The sequence below is a fragment of the Athene cunicularia genome (assembly GCF_003259725.1).
Source record: "Athene cunicularia isolate RWA chromosome 9 unlocalized genomic scaffold, athCun1 chr9_part1, whole genome shotgun sequence".
In the NCBI taxonomy this organism is placed as follows: Eukaryota; Metazoa; Chordata; class Aves; order Strigiformes; family Strigidae; genus Athene; species Athene cunicularia.
The window spans coordinates 23,222,732-23,241,565 of record NW_020799110.1 but is presented as its reverse complement, the minus strand read 5'-3'; the positions used below and the strand labels follow the sequence as shown (position 1 = coordinate 23,241,565).

The window sequence follows — 18,834 nt, the reverse complement described above, 5'->3', positions numbered from 1 at the left end:
ATCTGCATCAGACTCCTGAATGTTATGGTGGTTATTTTTTTAAATGTAATTTTAAAAGTCTTTTTAATGTCTTGACATTTGCCACCCTGCATAAGTTGGGGTGTTACCTGTGAAAAACAGGCAGAGAGCTTCAAAGGCAGAGACACCATAGGATTTCTTAAGAAAAGACCTATCTATTGCATATTTTCATCTCCTGAAATTTAGAGAGAAGGGAAGGGCCAAAAATTATTGAAGATTCACTTCCATTAATCCTATCAGGTCCTGTCTCTAGATGTGACACAGGATATTGCATCTCCTCGCTTTGACCCCTGGTCATGCAAATAACAAATAGAATCAGCAAATAATGCTACAAATAGGCAAGAGTCTACCAACAATGAAAACTGATTACATCTCTAATACAGCACTGTCTTAATTCCTTAAAAATATTTTGCAAGCCAAAGTTTATCATGATTTTAAATTAATTCACATTTAAAAGGGAGAAAGCTGAAACCATGTAAGGCAATAAAGAACAGATACACATCGACAAGAAACTCATCCTCTTCAGTAACACAGTAAAGAACACACGTTTTTCTTCAAAATTTTATTTCAATTTAAATTATGGGGCCAGCCAGATTTTTTTCGATAAGAAACGCATTTTCCTCAGGAGAAATGAAATGCTACCACGGAAGTAGAATTACAATTGTATACACCTCTTATTTAAAAAAAAAAAAAAAAAAAAAAAAAAAAAAAAAACAAAACCTGTTCACATTTAAATAAAACTTTTAGTAATACCCTTAAGCCTTCAAGCAGATAAGAAACCACTTCCAGAACAATAGGGTTTTTTAATACGAAGAGCACGTCAAATGAGCTTTAATTTAAATACAACTTCTTTTCAAAAGCCAACATTCAAATGTTTCCACATATTAAAAAAAGTCACCATAGCCATTGTTTCCAAGGCCTAATATCGAGTAACCTCTATCCCAGTCCAAATGGTTTCACTTCTTTACATATATAAATCTTTAGCACATCTACATTTTTCTAAAGAGGAAGCCTTATATGTTATGGTGAGTAACTTGGCAAATAATGTTTTCGTCCACTCAGCTATGATAAACCAAAATACAACAGACTGTTAGTACTGAACTGTAATACCATCTCATGGCCAATTCTGCCTGCCTGCGATCTTCAGTAAGAATAAGGTATTTCCTTCCTGTAGGTAAAATGATTCTGTTTGCAAAGGACACGTTAAGAACCTTTAAAAGACCAATTATAATGTTAAAAGCAATTTTAAAGAACTGAGTGAAACCACTCAAGTTTTCTGGGGCTGACTTCCCCTGTGAAGGCTTTTCAAATTAGCTTAAACATCACTTAGGAGTTTCATCTTGCTGATTGCGAAATATTTTAATTAGGAAGAGGACAGGACGCAACAAACATTTTCTATAGCATTTGCAATCAGATTCAGCCATGCAGAATTTGAACTTTCAGACTCCAATCTGCAAGTTTGCTTGGTTGTGATCTTAGCATTACTAGATGATGGATAGATACAATTTTAATAACATCATTTAGCTATATTTAGTAGATTCCTTTTGCATGGTCACAGTAACAAAAAACATGGTGCAAAATCAGTTGGGTTCTTTGTTTTTATAAATACTGATAGTTTGCAGCATTAAACAACAAAATCAACAAAATTAAATAATTTTGTTAACCTAGGACATCTATGAAATTGTTTCTTGAAAGTGGAGGGAATTAAATCATTCACATAACTACTGTACTGAGTTATTTACTGTAAGAAAGAAATGATGCACTGTAGGCTCCCCAGAAGTAAGAGGAACCAATATTAATTTAGCATAATCTTTGCCGTTTGCAGAGCTGGTGAGCATAATGCTATTTAATTAAATAAGGCCAATATTATCCAGTAAGAACAGAGTATAAAGGGTTCCAGTTCTCATTTCAGCCTACCCTAATTGATGGCACCCCATTAGATAAGTGAATACAAAGAATTTGTTTGAGTTTGGTTGTTTTTTTTTTCCTTTTAATGCTGCAGTACTTAAGATCGTTAAATCAGCATTTCCATGTGATCTGAAGTATTCAATTACATATGAGCATTCATTTTGCAAAACTCAATATTAGGTAATAGTTACAGACTAATACAATAACATTCCTCTGCTGTACAAATTAAATCATACTTTAAAGAAATGAGCAGCCTAGGAGTTATATACAAAAGAAACCAGCAAGCATTGTTGAAATGAAATGCAAAATGTCACTGCTAGGTCTACTGTCTGAAATACCTTTAAAGTAAAATTAACAAAAACCCTTAGAACATATTTCCAAGTTTACAAGTCAATTCTCAGAAAAATCATGTCAAAAAAAATTCTATAAAGCAGTGAAAGGCATATATACATTTTCCTTATGAACCTTGAGATTTCACTCTTTCAAAAGTCGCTAAGTTTCAATATCAGTTTATTTGCAAGACAACTGTTTATCCCAATAAGCTCACATCTTAGATACATTTCCCCTTTGATTACAAATAAAGCACTGCACAGGTTTGTTTTTTTTTTTAATCAAGGCATATAATCTTATACTATGGTGCCAGGTATGCACAGGTCATGTTGTGCTCGTATCTCAAACAAGGTAAGTGCAAACATACAGATTTATTCAGATTTGCAAGCATGCAACCTGTACTTAACTACATTAATACCTTCTCTCCTAAACCAAACTATTATCTATATGTTTGCTTTCACGAACCTAGAATCTTTCTTTTCAGGACTCCTAAAACAAGCAGTGTCTTTGAATTCTGAAATGACACAAATATCAAGAAAGTCCACATTGTGCAAGAAAGCAGCAGCTATGTTTTTCAACTTGGACTAAAAAAGAAAAAAAACAAAAACCGTTCACTGAACAGCAGATTAGCAGTAATGTTCCTCATGAATCGATAAGAGCGCCTGATGCTGAATATCTAACAGCAAATGCTGAATTTGGGTTTAATATTTTAAGGGTTTATTGGAGATTAAGCTTCTTGCTGTGCTGGTCTCTTCAAATCCCTGATCTGTTTAACTAAATAGGTCTTCTCATCATTAAATTGTTCATCCTCGGTCCTGTCATTCTGAAACTTGCTGAGGAACTCAATAAGTTTGGTCTGGTTCTTTAGAAGGATGTCTAATATAGGCTGTGTCTTGTTAGGATTGGCTACAAACACCTGCAAGAAAATTAAAAAGGCATTTAGCATAATAGCAGGAAACAGAAGGCTAAATTAAAAAACAAACCTAGCCAACAAAACAGTGATGACAGTAACTTAAAATTATGTTTTAATTATTCTGTATTCCAGTATCTCTACAGAAAAAATAATTGAGTAAACGCAAGCTTAAAATAAAATTATACTCATTTTTTTTATTAGAAAAGAAGCTGAACACCAGTACCAAAATAAATTAAGTCTGTGAGAGGTGACTAGCCACAATACCCTCTGCAGAAACCACTGAAGACACCTCGTAGCTGGATTCTGTAGCAAATACATGGTTTCATATAACATACAGCATCAGACGGATATCTTAAAGCTCACTGAAAACTTTTATACCTCGAGTTGTATCTCCAAGCTCTTAGCTACTTGTTTGTCTGCTGCAAAGTCAGAAGGTATCTGCTATAATGTGTCAATTACAGTTTAGGCTTTGAAATTTTAGGTGACTTGACTAAAATACCACTACCCTTCATACCCATGCATCACACATAGATCAAGCACCAGGATGCTTCATGATTTCATACGAAATCATGCATTCCTTCTTATCTTACTGCACTTCATCTTTCTTAATTAAAAATTTTTCTAAGAAAGATTACACTGACAATCATATGAAAGTCCCTAAGTGGTTTCTAAACAGATTTCTGAAGATGCAAAGATAGCTATTTGTAAAGATGGATCATAATAAAGACAAACATTGGCTCTCTCTTTACTTAACCTTTAAGTAGACATTACGATAAGCTCCATTTGGGCACAGCTAACTGGTTTACTCAACTAAACAACTTCTGGTGGGGTTCTTTTGTTGTTTCTTTTATTGTGGGATTTTTTTAAACGTACCTTAAACACATGAAAGGCCTCAAACTGAATGTTACGACTCTTGTCTCGTAGAAGGTTCATCATTAGTTTGAGATTTTCAGGTTTACTGATGTACTTTGTCATAATTGTGAAGTTGTGTCTGTCCAATAACAATTCACCAAGAAGCTAAAGTGGAAAACAAGCACAAATGGAAAAAATGACTGACGTTGGACATAAGAAACAACTTTTTTCGTAAGTGCTTTCAGAAACACTGAGGAGTTGACACTGGTCGGTAATATTGTAAAAATGGAACTCAAATGTCCTGAATTTCTAAGTGCAGGGTGCATCTTCCTCTTATTTCAATGATGCAGTTCCTCCTTTTTCTCAACATGTGAAAAATAACCTTTTGATCCTCCCTTGTTATGAACTGGAAAGAGAAGTCTTTCATTCTTATTTCCCCATTATTTCATTATTTCTTTTTCATTTATACCAAAGTTATACATCACTAATAAGAATGTGGGGCACTTTTTTTGGGGGGGAAAAAAAAAAAAAGCGCACTTCAAATGAGAAATATTTAAGACTTCTTTTGCTACCTTCTTTTTCCAGAAGGGAATAGAAGAGTACCCCCTACAAGCACCACTCTTGCTACAAGTTATGTATTATATTTATGTTCACTATTTCTCACCTACTTGAACGTAAGATTAGTACTGCTCTAGTCACATCATGTGAACCTTTATTAAATTATTTAAATGTGTACAGATTTGCTGAAGGAAAAAAAAATTCAACAAAAATGAACATACTTGCATATAGCCATTTCTACACAGGGAAATGACTTGGTGTGTATTGGATACTAAGTAAGGGAAGGACTGGGCTAAAGAGAAGTAGCCGATCCCAAAAATTAGAACATGAAAAATGAAAATAAACACTATCCAAGGCAGTTAGTGAAGCCATTTCAATTCCAGTCAACCCACCCTGAAATTAAAGGAATTCTCTAACTCTGCATTTAAGAAGAAAATAAAATTGCCTTACCTTAAGCGACTGCCTCTTTGTCACATAATTTTCTGAATGAAGTAACTTCTCATATTCACTGAAAAACTAAGCACACAATAAAGAGAAGGGTTAGGACCTTTCCAAGTGTTACACACAACTCTTCCAAAATTGTTGTAACAAACTGGAGGAGATGCAAATCCAAATAAAAAAGTTAATAAAATCTGAAAACTCAGTAGGTTCCTGTAAGTCACTATTGTTTAAACATTTTATATGCTTAAAAAAGTACTTACTCTTTCAGGAGCCTTTAATGTTTAGATTACAATGTGGTAGACGTAGTTATCTCGTTATTTCTTAAGCTATAATAGTTCCTGGCACTGAACACTGTTCATTGATTTCAGGAGTCCCCAGTGGGTGGAGGAGGGCTATCTCGAATGCTTTGGTTGTTATGGGTTAATATAGACAAAAGAAAAAGACAAGGAAAGGGTTCCCTCTAGCGGAAAAATCAGACCTAGTTATCACAAACTAGATTTCTGCCACCTCCACTTGTTTTCACACCTTTCTACAACCAACAATAAGTTCTCGATCTTAATTTTACTGCTTCGTAGAAATTACTTTAAGTTCAATTAGTTTAATATTGTGTGCAAATCTCCAAAAGCAAATCTAATCAACGAATGAAAATACTGATTTCTTCAAATAAGATACACAGAACTAGAAAATTCAGAATATTTAGCTCACCCTATCATAATGTTGCTCCAAAAATTCTGCACTTAGCAACTTGTGTCTTGTAAGTAAATCCTGTTAAAAAAAAAAGCACAAAACCAATATTTCCACTAAAATATTTAAACAGTATGTTTTTATTTGAACAGTGAGTACACATAAGACACCCAATAGAAAATGTTGCTATTTCATTAAACAAAGACATTTAGGACATGAACGCAGTTACCTGGACATTGCTAAGAATCTTGGCATCACTTAGGAAAGGTCTGCGATGTGTTATGTTAATTCACACAGGTAAATAGCCTGTGGAATTACCACTGAAGAATGACATTTATGGATCAAGGCTATGCTCTGCACAGAACTATATACAGCTAAGGTTAAGACCCACTGTTCAATACTGAACGATATTATGCTTACAGTCCCATAACTGATTGTTTTAGGACAACAAAAAATTTCCCCAGACAAAGCATCAGCATCAAATATACTCAGGTTCATAACAGGAAGAGGAGGAGTTTGCTCACTTGAGAAGTTGAGACACACAAATTTAAAAGCCCCTGACATGGAAGTGTACATGTATTCAGCTAATGTGTGACAGTTTAAATCTTGCTTTTTAGAATAAAAGTTATCAGGAACACAGTAAATATATATTTAAAGGTATCTCTTACATTCTGAGAAATAAGGAAAAAACAAGTGTCCAGCTTACCCATTTGCACCACAACTTTTTTCCCCTCTCTAGGTTTGTTTTGCCCAAGAATGTTAAACACATCATCTGGGTTCACACAGCAGAGAGATACAGAGATAGTAATTCCAATGTTGTATCTAAATTACCTTGAAAGTGGCAAATGCATCCGAAGCAATGTCAAATGTTGACATTTCCACGTATCTGAAGAAATCATAGAATTGTTCTGACCACAAGATTATTTTAGCAAGTGGTTCATGCCTGATGCATTCTCTAAGCATTATTCCACAATTTAGGGCAATTTCTGGAGATTCGTACCTATTTAAAGAAAATAAAAACCAAACAACAAAGACCCTTTATACATATCTCACAAGTTAGCTCTGCACTGCACTGCTAATTACAGTTTTCAATGCTATCAAGCAAACAAAAATTCAAGAAGTTATTTCTGCATTAAGCTCCACTTTTAAACACTTCTATGAAATATTACTGAAATAATTACCAGTTAAATGTCAAATTATAGCAAATACAAATGACTTTCACAAACTGAGAAACAAGACTGAATATTTTCATCATACTCAAAATAATGTTGGGGATTTTTTTTCATATTGGTGGGATCAGAGACATCTGCAAAAGCAGTAAGCAATTTCTGTCTTAAAAGCTGGCTGCTTCAACATGACAGCAATTTACATAAAGCTATCCATGATATGAGCATGAAGGATTAATAATACTGGACATAAATTCATGTCTCCTCTTTCATTAAACCATTTTTTCAGCAGCACCAGCTACTCTACACATCACAGGCTTCAAGCCTGAAATGCTTGGCAACAGTGTCCTCTAATTCTAAGGACAATACTGAACACCTCCTCTGAGCCTGAGTCTTCATTGCCTCCAGCAAAGTATTTGCACCTTCTGAAAAGAGACCTCTGGAACATGTCCATCACTGATTTGATGGAAGTGATGAAGCTGTCCCTGATGGCTTCATTTAGAAATTGTTGCTACACTTCCTTGGCAGGCTTTCTTGTTCAAATATTACAGGGTTCTCTCAGCTGATTTTAGCATACACCACCAGCAGCTGTCAAAATCTCACAACGGTGTGTTTAAGACACTTTTGATAGAAATACACCTTTGTACTTGCTACTATCTCCTCATTTTCCCAAGTAAGCTAGTAATAGTACCCTGGCTGAAAATGGAACTGTCTCTGCACACCAGCATGTTGCAATATAAACTATCCCAGTCTACAGAAAAGTTATGTCTGTTGTTACCTAACTGGTTCTGGAGCAGTCAAAGCCTCTTATATATCTTCCTGCCTCCCACCTAAATAATCCTTTGTCCTATAACATCGGAAGCTAATTTAAATGCACCAGAATAATTCAGGAGCAAAGTATCATTGTGCATATTAAGCACCAACTCTATTACCATTAAAAACAACAACAAAAAAATCCTTCTGAATTAATTTTCATGTTAAATCCTGCAATACTTCCTCATTTAGCCTGTCATGGAGATTTGAAATCTACTGAACTTTTTGCAACTCATCCCATAGTTTAAATTTACATAAATTTGTCTCAGTTGGATACAAGATAGAACATTTAAGTCACTAAATGCCCATTTCAAACATCCTGACATGAATATGTGTTTCAACAATCCCTGTCAGAATAATGCTCTCTGAAGAGTGACAACACAAACAAAAAATTAGGACAAATGTGTTACATCCCTCATTCAGTCACATATCAATGAGAGCATGCTGAGAAAGTAGTTTCATCTCTCTGCACCTCAGATGTCTTTGCCTTCTTATGTAAATTATTTTGAAGTAGTGCTGAATCAATATTTTCTTCCATGTTATGCCACAATTAGTAATCCTTTTGTCCCTCTAACATTTAAATCTCACTTCCCCCCTCAGAATCAGGGCTGTGATGAAGGGGGTAAAAAAAGGCACTTCTGGCAGACGGGTGTAGATCTTACACTTGTATGAGTTGAAGCAAATATTGCATACTGCTTCTGGTGCTAAACCTTTGGAGTCAGCATGAAACTAAAAGATGTAGAACTCCTGCTTTGTCTTTTCTGGTGGCTTACACAGATGACAAAGATGAGGTAAATGTAGAGATGTTACAATAAATAAAATAGCCTAATATGCCATGTATGTGGCAGGTTAGTCAGCATCTCTAATGACGACTATGAACTATGAAAAAGGAAAAACAAAATAAATCTTCCTGTTTTAATGTTTAAAATATACTTGATTATCCTCATATCTCAATGCTACCAACATAACACAGGCAAGTATCTTACTGAGAAGCACAGCCTTTTCATACATCCTCTAGCTATCCCCGTAGGTGGAGTAAGTACTCATTAAGTGCAGTAAGCTTACCCAGCAACTTTAACACAAACTTTAAAACTAGTACTTGAAACAGCTACATTTTTAAAATGGTTTATTAATGTTTGATGAGCTTTTCTGTCCTAAAATAACACACTGGAATTGCAATTTTCCGAACTTTCTTAATGTATGTTATTAGAAATGTGAGCAATTCTTTTTAAATAGAGACATCACATTCTCAATTTGTTAAAATCTTATTTTAACATGAAAATGTTAAACACAACTTTCTACTTTCATATTTGAGATCCACAGCTTTACATGTGCAACCACATATTCAATATGGCATGATTCTCCAATATCCAGCACACCAGATAACACAAGAAAAGAGGAAGAAACAGCCATCTGCATGCACCATATGCCCCAAATCATTCTTTCTTTGGTCAAGTTTGAGTTGGTGCATTTCTCGCTACAGGAATATAAATTGCTACGAATAAAAAGTCTAAGACCAAACTAAGACCAGGGGATAGGAGAGCAAAATGGGTATGAGAGCAGTTAAAGGAAAGAAACAGCCTTCAACTCTTGATTAATGAGTAAGTTCACAAGGAAATAGTTTAAATAGGATCAAACAGTATACTGAAAGGAAAATGTCTGTACTACTCCAGTAAGAATATTCTAGGTTACTAACTGTTCTCAATTTTCAGTCATATTTCATATGACCCAAATTTTCCTTTACTTAGCAGAATTACAATTGCCCCCAAACAAGTAAAAAATTAAAAATCCAAACAAATCAAGTGTACTGTAAAGGAAGAAAAAACATTTCAGAACTCACTGCTTCTCCATGAATTTAAAAACTTCTTCATGTAAAAGCATATTTATGCTATACAGTCTACATACCCTTTTAATAGCATGAACAATATATTCTGTTGAGTGCAGATGTATTCAACTGTGGGAGTTCTTGTACCAATTTGCCTTCTGAGAATGTTGTTGAAAATTTGCGCAACATCTTTTTTGCCCTGTCAAAAACATTAGCAGTTAAACACATAATATTCAAGTCCACTAGGCAAGTTAACAATTAAACATTAGCATCATCTCATGCATTCACACCATGTGAATTCTGCAGTTCAGTCAGCCTCTGTACTCTGATCAAATATGCTGTTTCTTTATCCCCATTTCAAATATGCCGAAGCACTCAAAACATTACATCAAGTTGCAGCCAGATCACAGGTAAATTACATTAGGAAGTAAAGCCAGTTGATGTTTCATCTGATAAATCTACGTAGGATCAATCTCCTGGGCTTGTTTAATACTTCTTTTTGTTAATAACATACCAGTTTTTAACTGCGTTCTTGCCTGAAATTGTGTTTCTTCAGTATTCCATTATCAGAGCTCTCCTCTTGTCTAAGAGCACATAATCACACACAGAATCATCTAGGTTGGAAAAGACCTTAGAGATCATCCAGTCCAACCATTAACCTAATACTGACAGTTCCCAACTACACCATGTCCCTCAGCGCTATGTCGACTCTACTCTTAAACCCCTCCAGGGATGGGGACTCCACCACCTCCCTGGGCAGCCCATTCCAACACCCATCAACCCCTTCTATAAAGAAATGCTTCCTAATATCCAGTCTAAACCTTCCCTGGTGCAACTTGAGGCCATCACCTCTTGTTCTATCACTTACTACTTGGTTTAAGAGGCTCATCCCCAGCCCTCTGCAACCTCCTTTCAGGCAGCTGTAGAGGGCGATGAGGTCTCCCCTCAGCCTCCTCTTCTCCAGACTAAACCCCCCCAGTTCCCTCGGCCACTCCTCATTACAACATATGCTCCAGACCCTGCACCAGCTTCATTGTCCTTCTCTGGACACACTTGGGTAATTTAATGTCCTTTTTGTAGTGAGGGGCCCCATTAAGAGTGTGCAGAGCATTTCTGATTGCAGTGTTAACATCCAACATAAAACTATAACTTACAGAAGCTATATAAATAAATAAATCTTCAAAGAGAAATCATCCATTGACCTAAAATGCAAGTCTCACATTTTTCAACAGAAAATGAAGTTAAGACCAGGATGCTGGAATTCAGCACAGATTACACATAAAAAATGCACAAGGATAGCAGCAGACTGTATAAAAGGAGCTAGGAATGTTCTCTGTGGAATATATATGCATCTCCTATTTATTTCTTCTGTCAGACCATAGCTAAAGATGACGAATTGGTAGGGACATCTAACAAAAAGCTGATTATAACTATAAGCACTTTTCACTGTCATTCACATGCACCATTTAAAAGCCAGATTTCTGCAATTAACCTTCTAATTTGGATTGCCATAAAGACAACTTCAGGAATATGTGTTATCAGATCTAATCTAGAAAAAGCATAGGCAAATTTATACTAAACCTGGACTTGCAAATAAAGGCCTGTTAAGCAACTTCACCTGAAGGTTCCCTGAACGTTATACACAAAAACCATATGCAGATAATGTTTATGGAGAATAGCTGTACTATAAATGCCCTGAGTAACATCATCAAGATTTTGAGAAAAAATGCAAGGCATATTTAATGAACAAGAATTTTAAAGACAACAGCAATTATTCAAAATTATTTCAGCTTTCTAATAAACAACAATATGCTGCATAAGCAAAAAAAATATCAAATGTTTATAAAAATGTAGGAGGACTGTAGTTTTACAAATGGCATGTTTGTGAATCACCATGGATGGTTTTGTAGAGTGTTGTTTACAGGATATAAGAGTTTGTTTGTAAATGCTTGTTTTCTCAATTACAATTCCATTGAAAGCCAGCCCAAAGCAACACCAGAACTCTTTGTTCTGAAATGAGTAGAGCAGTGTTTCCAGAAACTGCTTTACTCAAACTCCACATAATATAGTCATCAACTCTCATTCACTAACATTGCCAATTTTGCACTGGATCTCACAATTTGCTTTGGATTCACCAGCAAGAACAGCATTTCCTTATTATGCACATAATTGAACTGATAGTGGTACACAGTAATACCAAAGCTAGTTATTGTTAGGAGGATGTATTGCTAAGTGATCTCATGGCCTAACAAGAGCAAACAGACACTGAACCCTGTGCCAATAGTCACGACTACGAGAGGTGAGAGAGAGACTGTGCTAGTATTGTCTTTCAAGCAGAAGGATTCAGGCTCCCTTATGCAAAAGAAATTTTGGGGGTTTTGTTCTTCATTTAAAAAAAAAAAAAAGAACAAAACCAACAGTTCCACAAGGGATACCATCTCTCCTACAGACACACTACTACAAATCAGCAGGCAGATACCAGTCTTACGAACTTACTGGTTAAGTAGATGGTTGTGTTGACTGCTTTACTTGGAAAGAAAGGTTCCAAATAAGGATACCATTTTAAACAGGTCTTTACATACAGCAAGGTCTGGACAGTCAGACAGTTTCTTAATTGAAACATCAAAACATTAAATTTGTTTCTCTTCTGGTTTTTACACTGTTATTTTTCTGAGGGTTTTTATCATACTATTCAGATTCAAATACATTTGAGACAGTTCAAGAGTCAGACTGAACAGTCCCCGTCTATTAACTAGCTGTCTATTCCTGTTCTACAAGGAAACCTTCTTCAGGAATAAGAGTAAAGTTCTTGACAAAATAAAAATAAAAAGACCTTTACTTCATTATTGAATGACCTCAAGCTGTAATGGGGCACAAGAAGGAATAAATGCTAGACCTCCTCTTCAAGTTTAAGAATCAACAGGAAATTAAATTCTTATCTCCATCAGTAATGGAAACATCATTTCAAATGCAGTAAACCCCCAACTACAGAGATCTGGAATATCAAAGCAGACATCTGACTGACTTTGTAACAGCTGGGAAGCTAGTGCAGGTTTGGAGCACAGGTGTGTCGACATCAATTCTAGGTCACAACAATAGCTGGACAGTCTGCCAGATCCCATTCTTAAAAAGCAGACATGGTCCAGTCTAGAAAGTAATGTAAATGACGTGTTCTCTCTCTAAGAGGAACTGTCATATCCTCATGTAACAAAGCAGCAGAAAGTCCGCAAGCAGGAAACTACCCACAACCTTTTCAAGTCCCCTTAGAATAAAATGAATAGTTCTCCTTAATGACAGCAAGCTTGTACAAATTGTTATCATTCTTCATTACCAGGAGAGAATGAAGGTTTCCTTCACTAATAACCAGGCTGAGTAAACATCAAGCTGATAATAATCTAGAGGTCAGCAGAATCCCAATGACGTTTCATGATTTCCTTTCTTCAGCAATTAAAGGCCATCACATGTCAGCATTCCCCCTCAGCTTTCCCAGGTCTCCTTGCTTATTTAACAATCTGAATGCTTTATGTTTGGTATAAACAGTTGTGTGGGTAGGGAAAAAATACCACTGTATTACAATTAAACACAAATCAGAGGGAGTTAGGGGTAGGGTGGAGGGGAGAGAAGAAAGAACAAGGAAGAAAGCCATTGTTTTTGGAATGTCACACTACAATAGGACTTTAAACTGTTGTGTCTGCATTGTGAACAAGTTGTTTATGAACAATCCCATTTTTAAGTAACCTTAGCAGGATGGTCTTTATTGTCAAGGCTGTGAGATACATGGGATCTGGCTCCTTTCCTAGACAATCACATGGTTTGTGGGATATCAGGGAAAATAGGCAAATCCAAATGTCCTGCAATTTCTTGTAACTAAATAGGGCAATTTTTCACTATTGCATTGGGTAGCAAAATTATTCCATGTGATGTAGTGACAAATGTCAGGTAGAGGTTTGTATAAAGATACATTTGATTATAAATATGTATTGCTATTTTGAAATAATCAACAAAAACTTGGGGTTGTTGAGTTTTTAATAAATTAAAAAAATGAGGAAAACAAAAAATCTCCATCACTTGCTTCTGAAGAGAGTGAAACAGTGGACTGTTAATAAAACTAACTGCTTTAACTTTAAATATTTAAAATTCTTCATAAATGTTATGATAATTCTCTTTTGTAAGTAATTTAATTTAACATCAGAATACACACGACTGCAGTATAACTTTTGCTCACTATGGTATTACTACGAAGATATTAACCTTTCTGTGTACATAACAATTAAGAATTATTCCCCAATTTTAACAGAACTGTATCACCAGGATTAAAGGTTTGCCTACTTCAATTTTGTGTCGTTTATGTGCCCAAATTCACAGATTTCATATTCTGTATTTGCTTAATTTTCTAGGTAGTTTGGAACAATGAGTTCTCTTTCTAATTGTTTTGTCTCAGCCAGGAAAAAAAAAAAAAAAAAAGCTGAAGATCAAAGATGTCTTACCCAATTTAAGTGGCAGGAATTTAGATGTGTTTATTTTAACATATACAATATAAGAAATTCTTACCTCAAAATCAATTAGCTGCAAGTCGGCTACTAGGGTACTAAGAAGACCACTGTTGTACAGCTCTTGAGCAAGCTGTGCCACAGCTTCTGTTTGTGGCTCTTTTTCATTTGTGCCATACAAGATTTCTTTCATGGCAACAAGGTTTTTTGAGACCTCCTCAGTGGCCTAAAGAAAATGAGAAAACAATACAGTTAGAGAACAATGTCATTGGCCTTTGTAACTACACATTCTATTATTCTTCTAACATCTAATGCCTGCAAACTTCCATTAAGGAAAAAAAAAACAAAATAGGTCATGACAACCTATTAAAAAACCAACAGATAATCCTCCTGCAAGTTAGACTGTTATATGTTATTTAAAAAAAAAAAAAAAGAGAGGCAAGATACATGCAATTTATTTGACAAGTTACCAAAAGTAAAAATCTCTTCCTTTTTACTGCCTTTAAACTTCCTGTTCAAAAAATCCCCTAAATAGCAATGGAATGAAAAGGACCCAATAAAATTTCCGTTCTGTAGAACAGGTACGCAGGATCAGATTGGAAAACATTACAAGGAGACACATGCCTGATTCTAGTGAACTGCTCAGAAAGCCCAAATGTATCCCTCCTACAGACTTTGCATTCATCAGGTTTTGTCAAATACCAGGCTCCTAACTCCAGTCAGTAGGGATGAAATTTTTCCTTTCCAACTAACAAAACCTCATAGAGAACCTCCTTTAATTTTCAGGTCATCTCAGTATTCAAGAACAAAGTAGCAAACAGACCCAGAAAGAGGTGTGCTCAGAAGAACACAGCCATACAGGAGATAATTAAAAGTCTAAGATGCTTCCCATTTGAAGTCCATCTTACAGAAGACAGACAGGTCTGACCTCTCACTTGAGAAGGCCAGCGTAAGGAGTTCCTAAATTGCTGTGATGGGCTGGAGCAGCATTTGACAGTGGAAGCAGTAATCTCATGAGTAAAAAAAAAAACAAACCAAAACAAACCAAAACAACACTTCTAAAAATTCACTTCTGAATACACTTATCTTGGAGAAAAATGAAGAATTACTCCCTTCAAGATATATGTTTATGTAGCTTGGGGGCAAAACACTTAAAATTATCATCATAAAATAGCTGGTTTAATTATATTGTATTAGCTCTTCATGTGCCTAAAAAGTATCAGTAGTTTTCAAATGCACTAGTTTTTAGTAATCAGATGAACCTGCAAACAAGGTACACATACATTTTAATGTAAAGTATTTATGATTGGTAGCACATGGCTGTCTTATAAGGGTATATAAAAAGGTTTCTCATTTGTGCATTATATCCAGAGAGGCTTGAGATCAGCATGACCCATGCACTATTCAAGTCAAAGCCATTCCAGCTTTGTTAGGTATGCAAGTAAGCATTCCATAACCTTTAAGGAGGCTCCATATCACTTTTAGCTCCTCTGCAACTTTCCACTCCCCGATGCCTCCCGCTTCTTCCTAACTTCAGTTCCTAGTGCCAGTTGTCTCCTCCTTAATTGAAATACCAAAGGATTTTCTGTGCACTGTTAGTAAGACAGCAAGAAGCAGGTGCTCAGTAAGACTGCTTAGATGCATGACAGCTCCTGAAGATGTCAAATGAGAAAGGCAGCTCACCATATTATAGTAGTATTACTCCACACAACTGTTCTATTTCTTTAAAATACAGAAGAAATATCTCTTTATTAGGAAAAGAACAGGAACATCTGTCAAACATGGGAGATATGAAGAGACACTTTTGATGCATGGCTACCAAGAAAAGAGGAAGCAGCAATAAGAACTCTATTGCAGTTTGTTCCTGCACACTAATTTAAAAAGCAAGATGAAAGAGGAAGAAAGGCAGACATTCAAGTAGCTACATATATTTTAAGTAAGATGGTGTCAATACTAAGGACTTGCCTGCAGTTAAGAACACCAGTGGAGAACTTTCTCATAACAAAACCCCAGGAAACAGAACAACCCTCCCCAAACTTTAAAAATCACACATGAAGGCTGCCCTTCACCACCACCCCAAGAAAGACAGCAGTAATGGAAATGCTTACAAACCAGACAGAAAAAACCCACAGTGTTTCCAAACACAGTGTACTTTTTTTAAGGAAAAAAAAAAAAAGCGCCTTCTGGCTTCTGGACCTCAAAGTCCTATCTGGTTGATCAGGTCCATGGCCAGCCCTGCTCTGAACAGCTCCATGGGATGGACACTCCACCACCTCTCTAGGCAACCTGTACCAATGTCTGACCACCTTCATCATGAAGAGACTTGCTTGTATCACTTCAACTTAGGCCAAACTATCATTTCTGGATACATACTACAAAATACAGAAATATGAGGTTTTCTGAAAGTGCATCAATGACCAAGGTCTTTTGATGCAATACAATGCCATGATATGACGTTTCTATACTCCCATCTATTCTAAAAATCAACATCAAAAGGACCAGAAAACCTCTTACAAACTTGTTCTAGAATCTCTCCACTCTTCTTTACTCCTTGAACTCTCTAACATATTCCAAATACATGATGTGCAGAGCTATTTTTGCCATTGCAGATGCAGAATGAAATTTAGATAGCTACACCAAAAGATACAACTGCTACATTGAATATCAATGTTAAGAGCTAAGTGAAAAACTAGTAAAAAAAATTCAAGACAGACAAGAGAAGGCTAGCTAGCATTACTTGCAAGATTTTGTAAGATACTAAGATCTAAATAATTGCCTAATGCACTAACAGGAAAAAAAAAATCTCTAGAGAAAAAAAATGCACAGTGAAGTTCATCCCAAAACACATGATCAAAAGTGCAATTAACAATCAGACACCATGTATTTTTTTATACATATATTCTAATACAATATATAAGCAGGGTATATTTTATATATACAGAATATATATACTCTACATATTATTGTCTATAAATATGCCTGGTTTATGTATTAAAATTACATACAATGTATTTATATATATTAAAATTTATTTTTATGTATATATTATCAACACTAAGAAAGAGCAATCATGGAGCAACCAGAGCTTTAGAGAAAAATTCTTTGCTAAGTCACATTTCAATGGTGCCAGATAATCAATACTGTTTAGGGACAAGTCAAACTGTAAAGTAAAATGTAAAGTAAGGAAAATTAAGAAAGTACTTATTTCTCTATTTTTATCAAAGACAGGAAGATAATATTTAAAATAAAAACAGACACCATGAAGTCACATGTATGACTGTCACACGAAAATAGCTGCATGTCTTTATAGCTATGAACCATTATGGTTTATTCCTGTCTCTAGGGTATTTCACTGATACTTCCAAAATGTACTATTTCCTTAAATGCTAAGCAGTGCAAATACCAAATACTTAATTTAGACTTGCACAGCTGGAGTATCTGAGTTATAGGAAGCAACACTTGCCTTTACTTAGAGAAACAGTAGAAAAAGATAAAGAACACGGTCAGTCCTGAAGTGTTTGAGTTCAGCAGGCTCTGTGTCTATGGCTAGGGGTTCTATCCACATCAATAATGCAGTTACATAAATTTCACTAATAATTAAAACATCCATCAAAAAAACTAACTATAGCTTTGAACCTGGACTTGGTGAGTATTTTTACTAGCCTAGAGCAGTGTCTATCATAAGTAACAAACACCATATTAATAATTCCATTTAAATTGACTGGATTTCAAAACACTTACAAAAACATACAATCCTGTAATCATATTATTATCTACATCAGTGCCACTAATTTATTTTAAAGGCCAAAAAGGATTACATTCTTTTTCAGTAGACATTTAGTGTGAACATTAAAGAGCTAAGCTCAATTAGAAGAGAAGCACGTCTTCTCACCCATTACTCCCAGAAGAAGCCCCATCTTCATCCCTTGAGTAACAGCCCCATACCATAGGCAAGGCAAATTATTTAACCTTTAGCCTTCTTTCAACCACAAATTAACTGTATACATGTGCATAATACATTTTAAATTTTACTGCTTTGTAAATGACGGCATTAATTCACTGAAAGAAATCTGATCTATAGCAACATGACTAAAATTACATTTGGACAGGTGAATCAAAACAGCATACTGCATTGTCCTATACATATAGTATACCCTGCATCTGTATAGAGCTCGTAACTTAAGAGAGATCGACCATGTCTGGCAAGTCAACTCGCACGGGTTAACAACACGTCTGAAACAATTATCCGAAAGCCAAAACTGGAGCTGTTATGAGCGTGTTAACCCAAGGTCAGAGAGTAGGGAAGAACAAGTTTATTACATGAGTAAATATTTACCTTCGCAACAGTAAATGTGTGCCACAAACTAAGTGAACTGGTAGTATAAAAATAAATGCTGATTGCAGCCAAAGAGGAGGGAGAGATGTCAATAAAAGACTAATGGGCTAGATGAAGGGTAAGACCCATTCGTATGAAAATTTTCCTTCCCCATCCCTTTAGCCCCCCTTTATGAAAAAAAACAAGTAATGAAAAACTACCAGCATATATGATGAACCTGGTTTCTGTTATAAAGCACTTGACATTTCAAGTTTCCCTTCCAAAATACTAACAAACAGCAAGATATTGACACTATCCTAAGTGCAACAAGACTGCAGCCAACAAGCACCCAGAGCCGTGGTACACGAGTCAGACTGTCAGCACCAAGACACAGTCCAGTTTTTACAGCTATTTCAGATATCAGTTCCTAAGCAGGTACCACAAATTTAAAGAACATTTCAAACTCATCTGGAGAATTACCTGGTTAATTTTTCTCCAGTATTCACAGGGCTCACAAAATT

The 18,834-nt window shown here is 35.5% G+C and overlaps 1 protein-coding gene across 1 annotated transcript in view; it reads right to left on the bottom strand.

The window, feature by feature from the left end:
* Nucleotides 1-565: 565 nt before the first annotated feature.
* The window catches only part of CAB39 (calcium binding protein 39), a 36,880-nt gene continuing 18,611 nt past the window's right edge, over nt 566-18,834 (bottom strand). The window contains exons 3-9 of the mRNA XM_026855142.1: nt 14,060-14,224; nt 9,589-9,707; nt 6,536-6,704; nt 5,726-5,785; nt 5,030-5,095; nt 4,043-4,186; nt 566-3,172 (exon numbers count right to left, since the gene is read on the bottom strand). Of these exons, the coding sequence (XP_026710943.1) occupies nt 2,984-3,172; nt 4,043-4,186; nt 5,030-5,095; nt 5,726-5,785; nt 6,536-6,704; nt 9,589-9,707; nt 14,060-14,224 (912 nt within the window). The 3' untranslated portion in view covers nt 566-2,983. The remainder of the gene's footprint in view (nt 3,173-4,042; nt 4,187-5,029; nt 5,096-5,725; nt 5,786-6,535; nt 6,705-9,588; nt 9,708-14,059; nt 14,225-18,834) is intronic.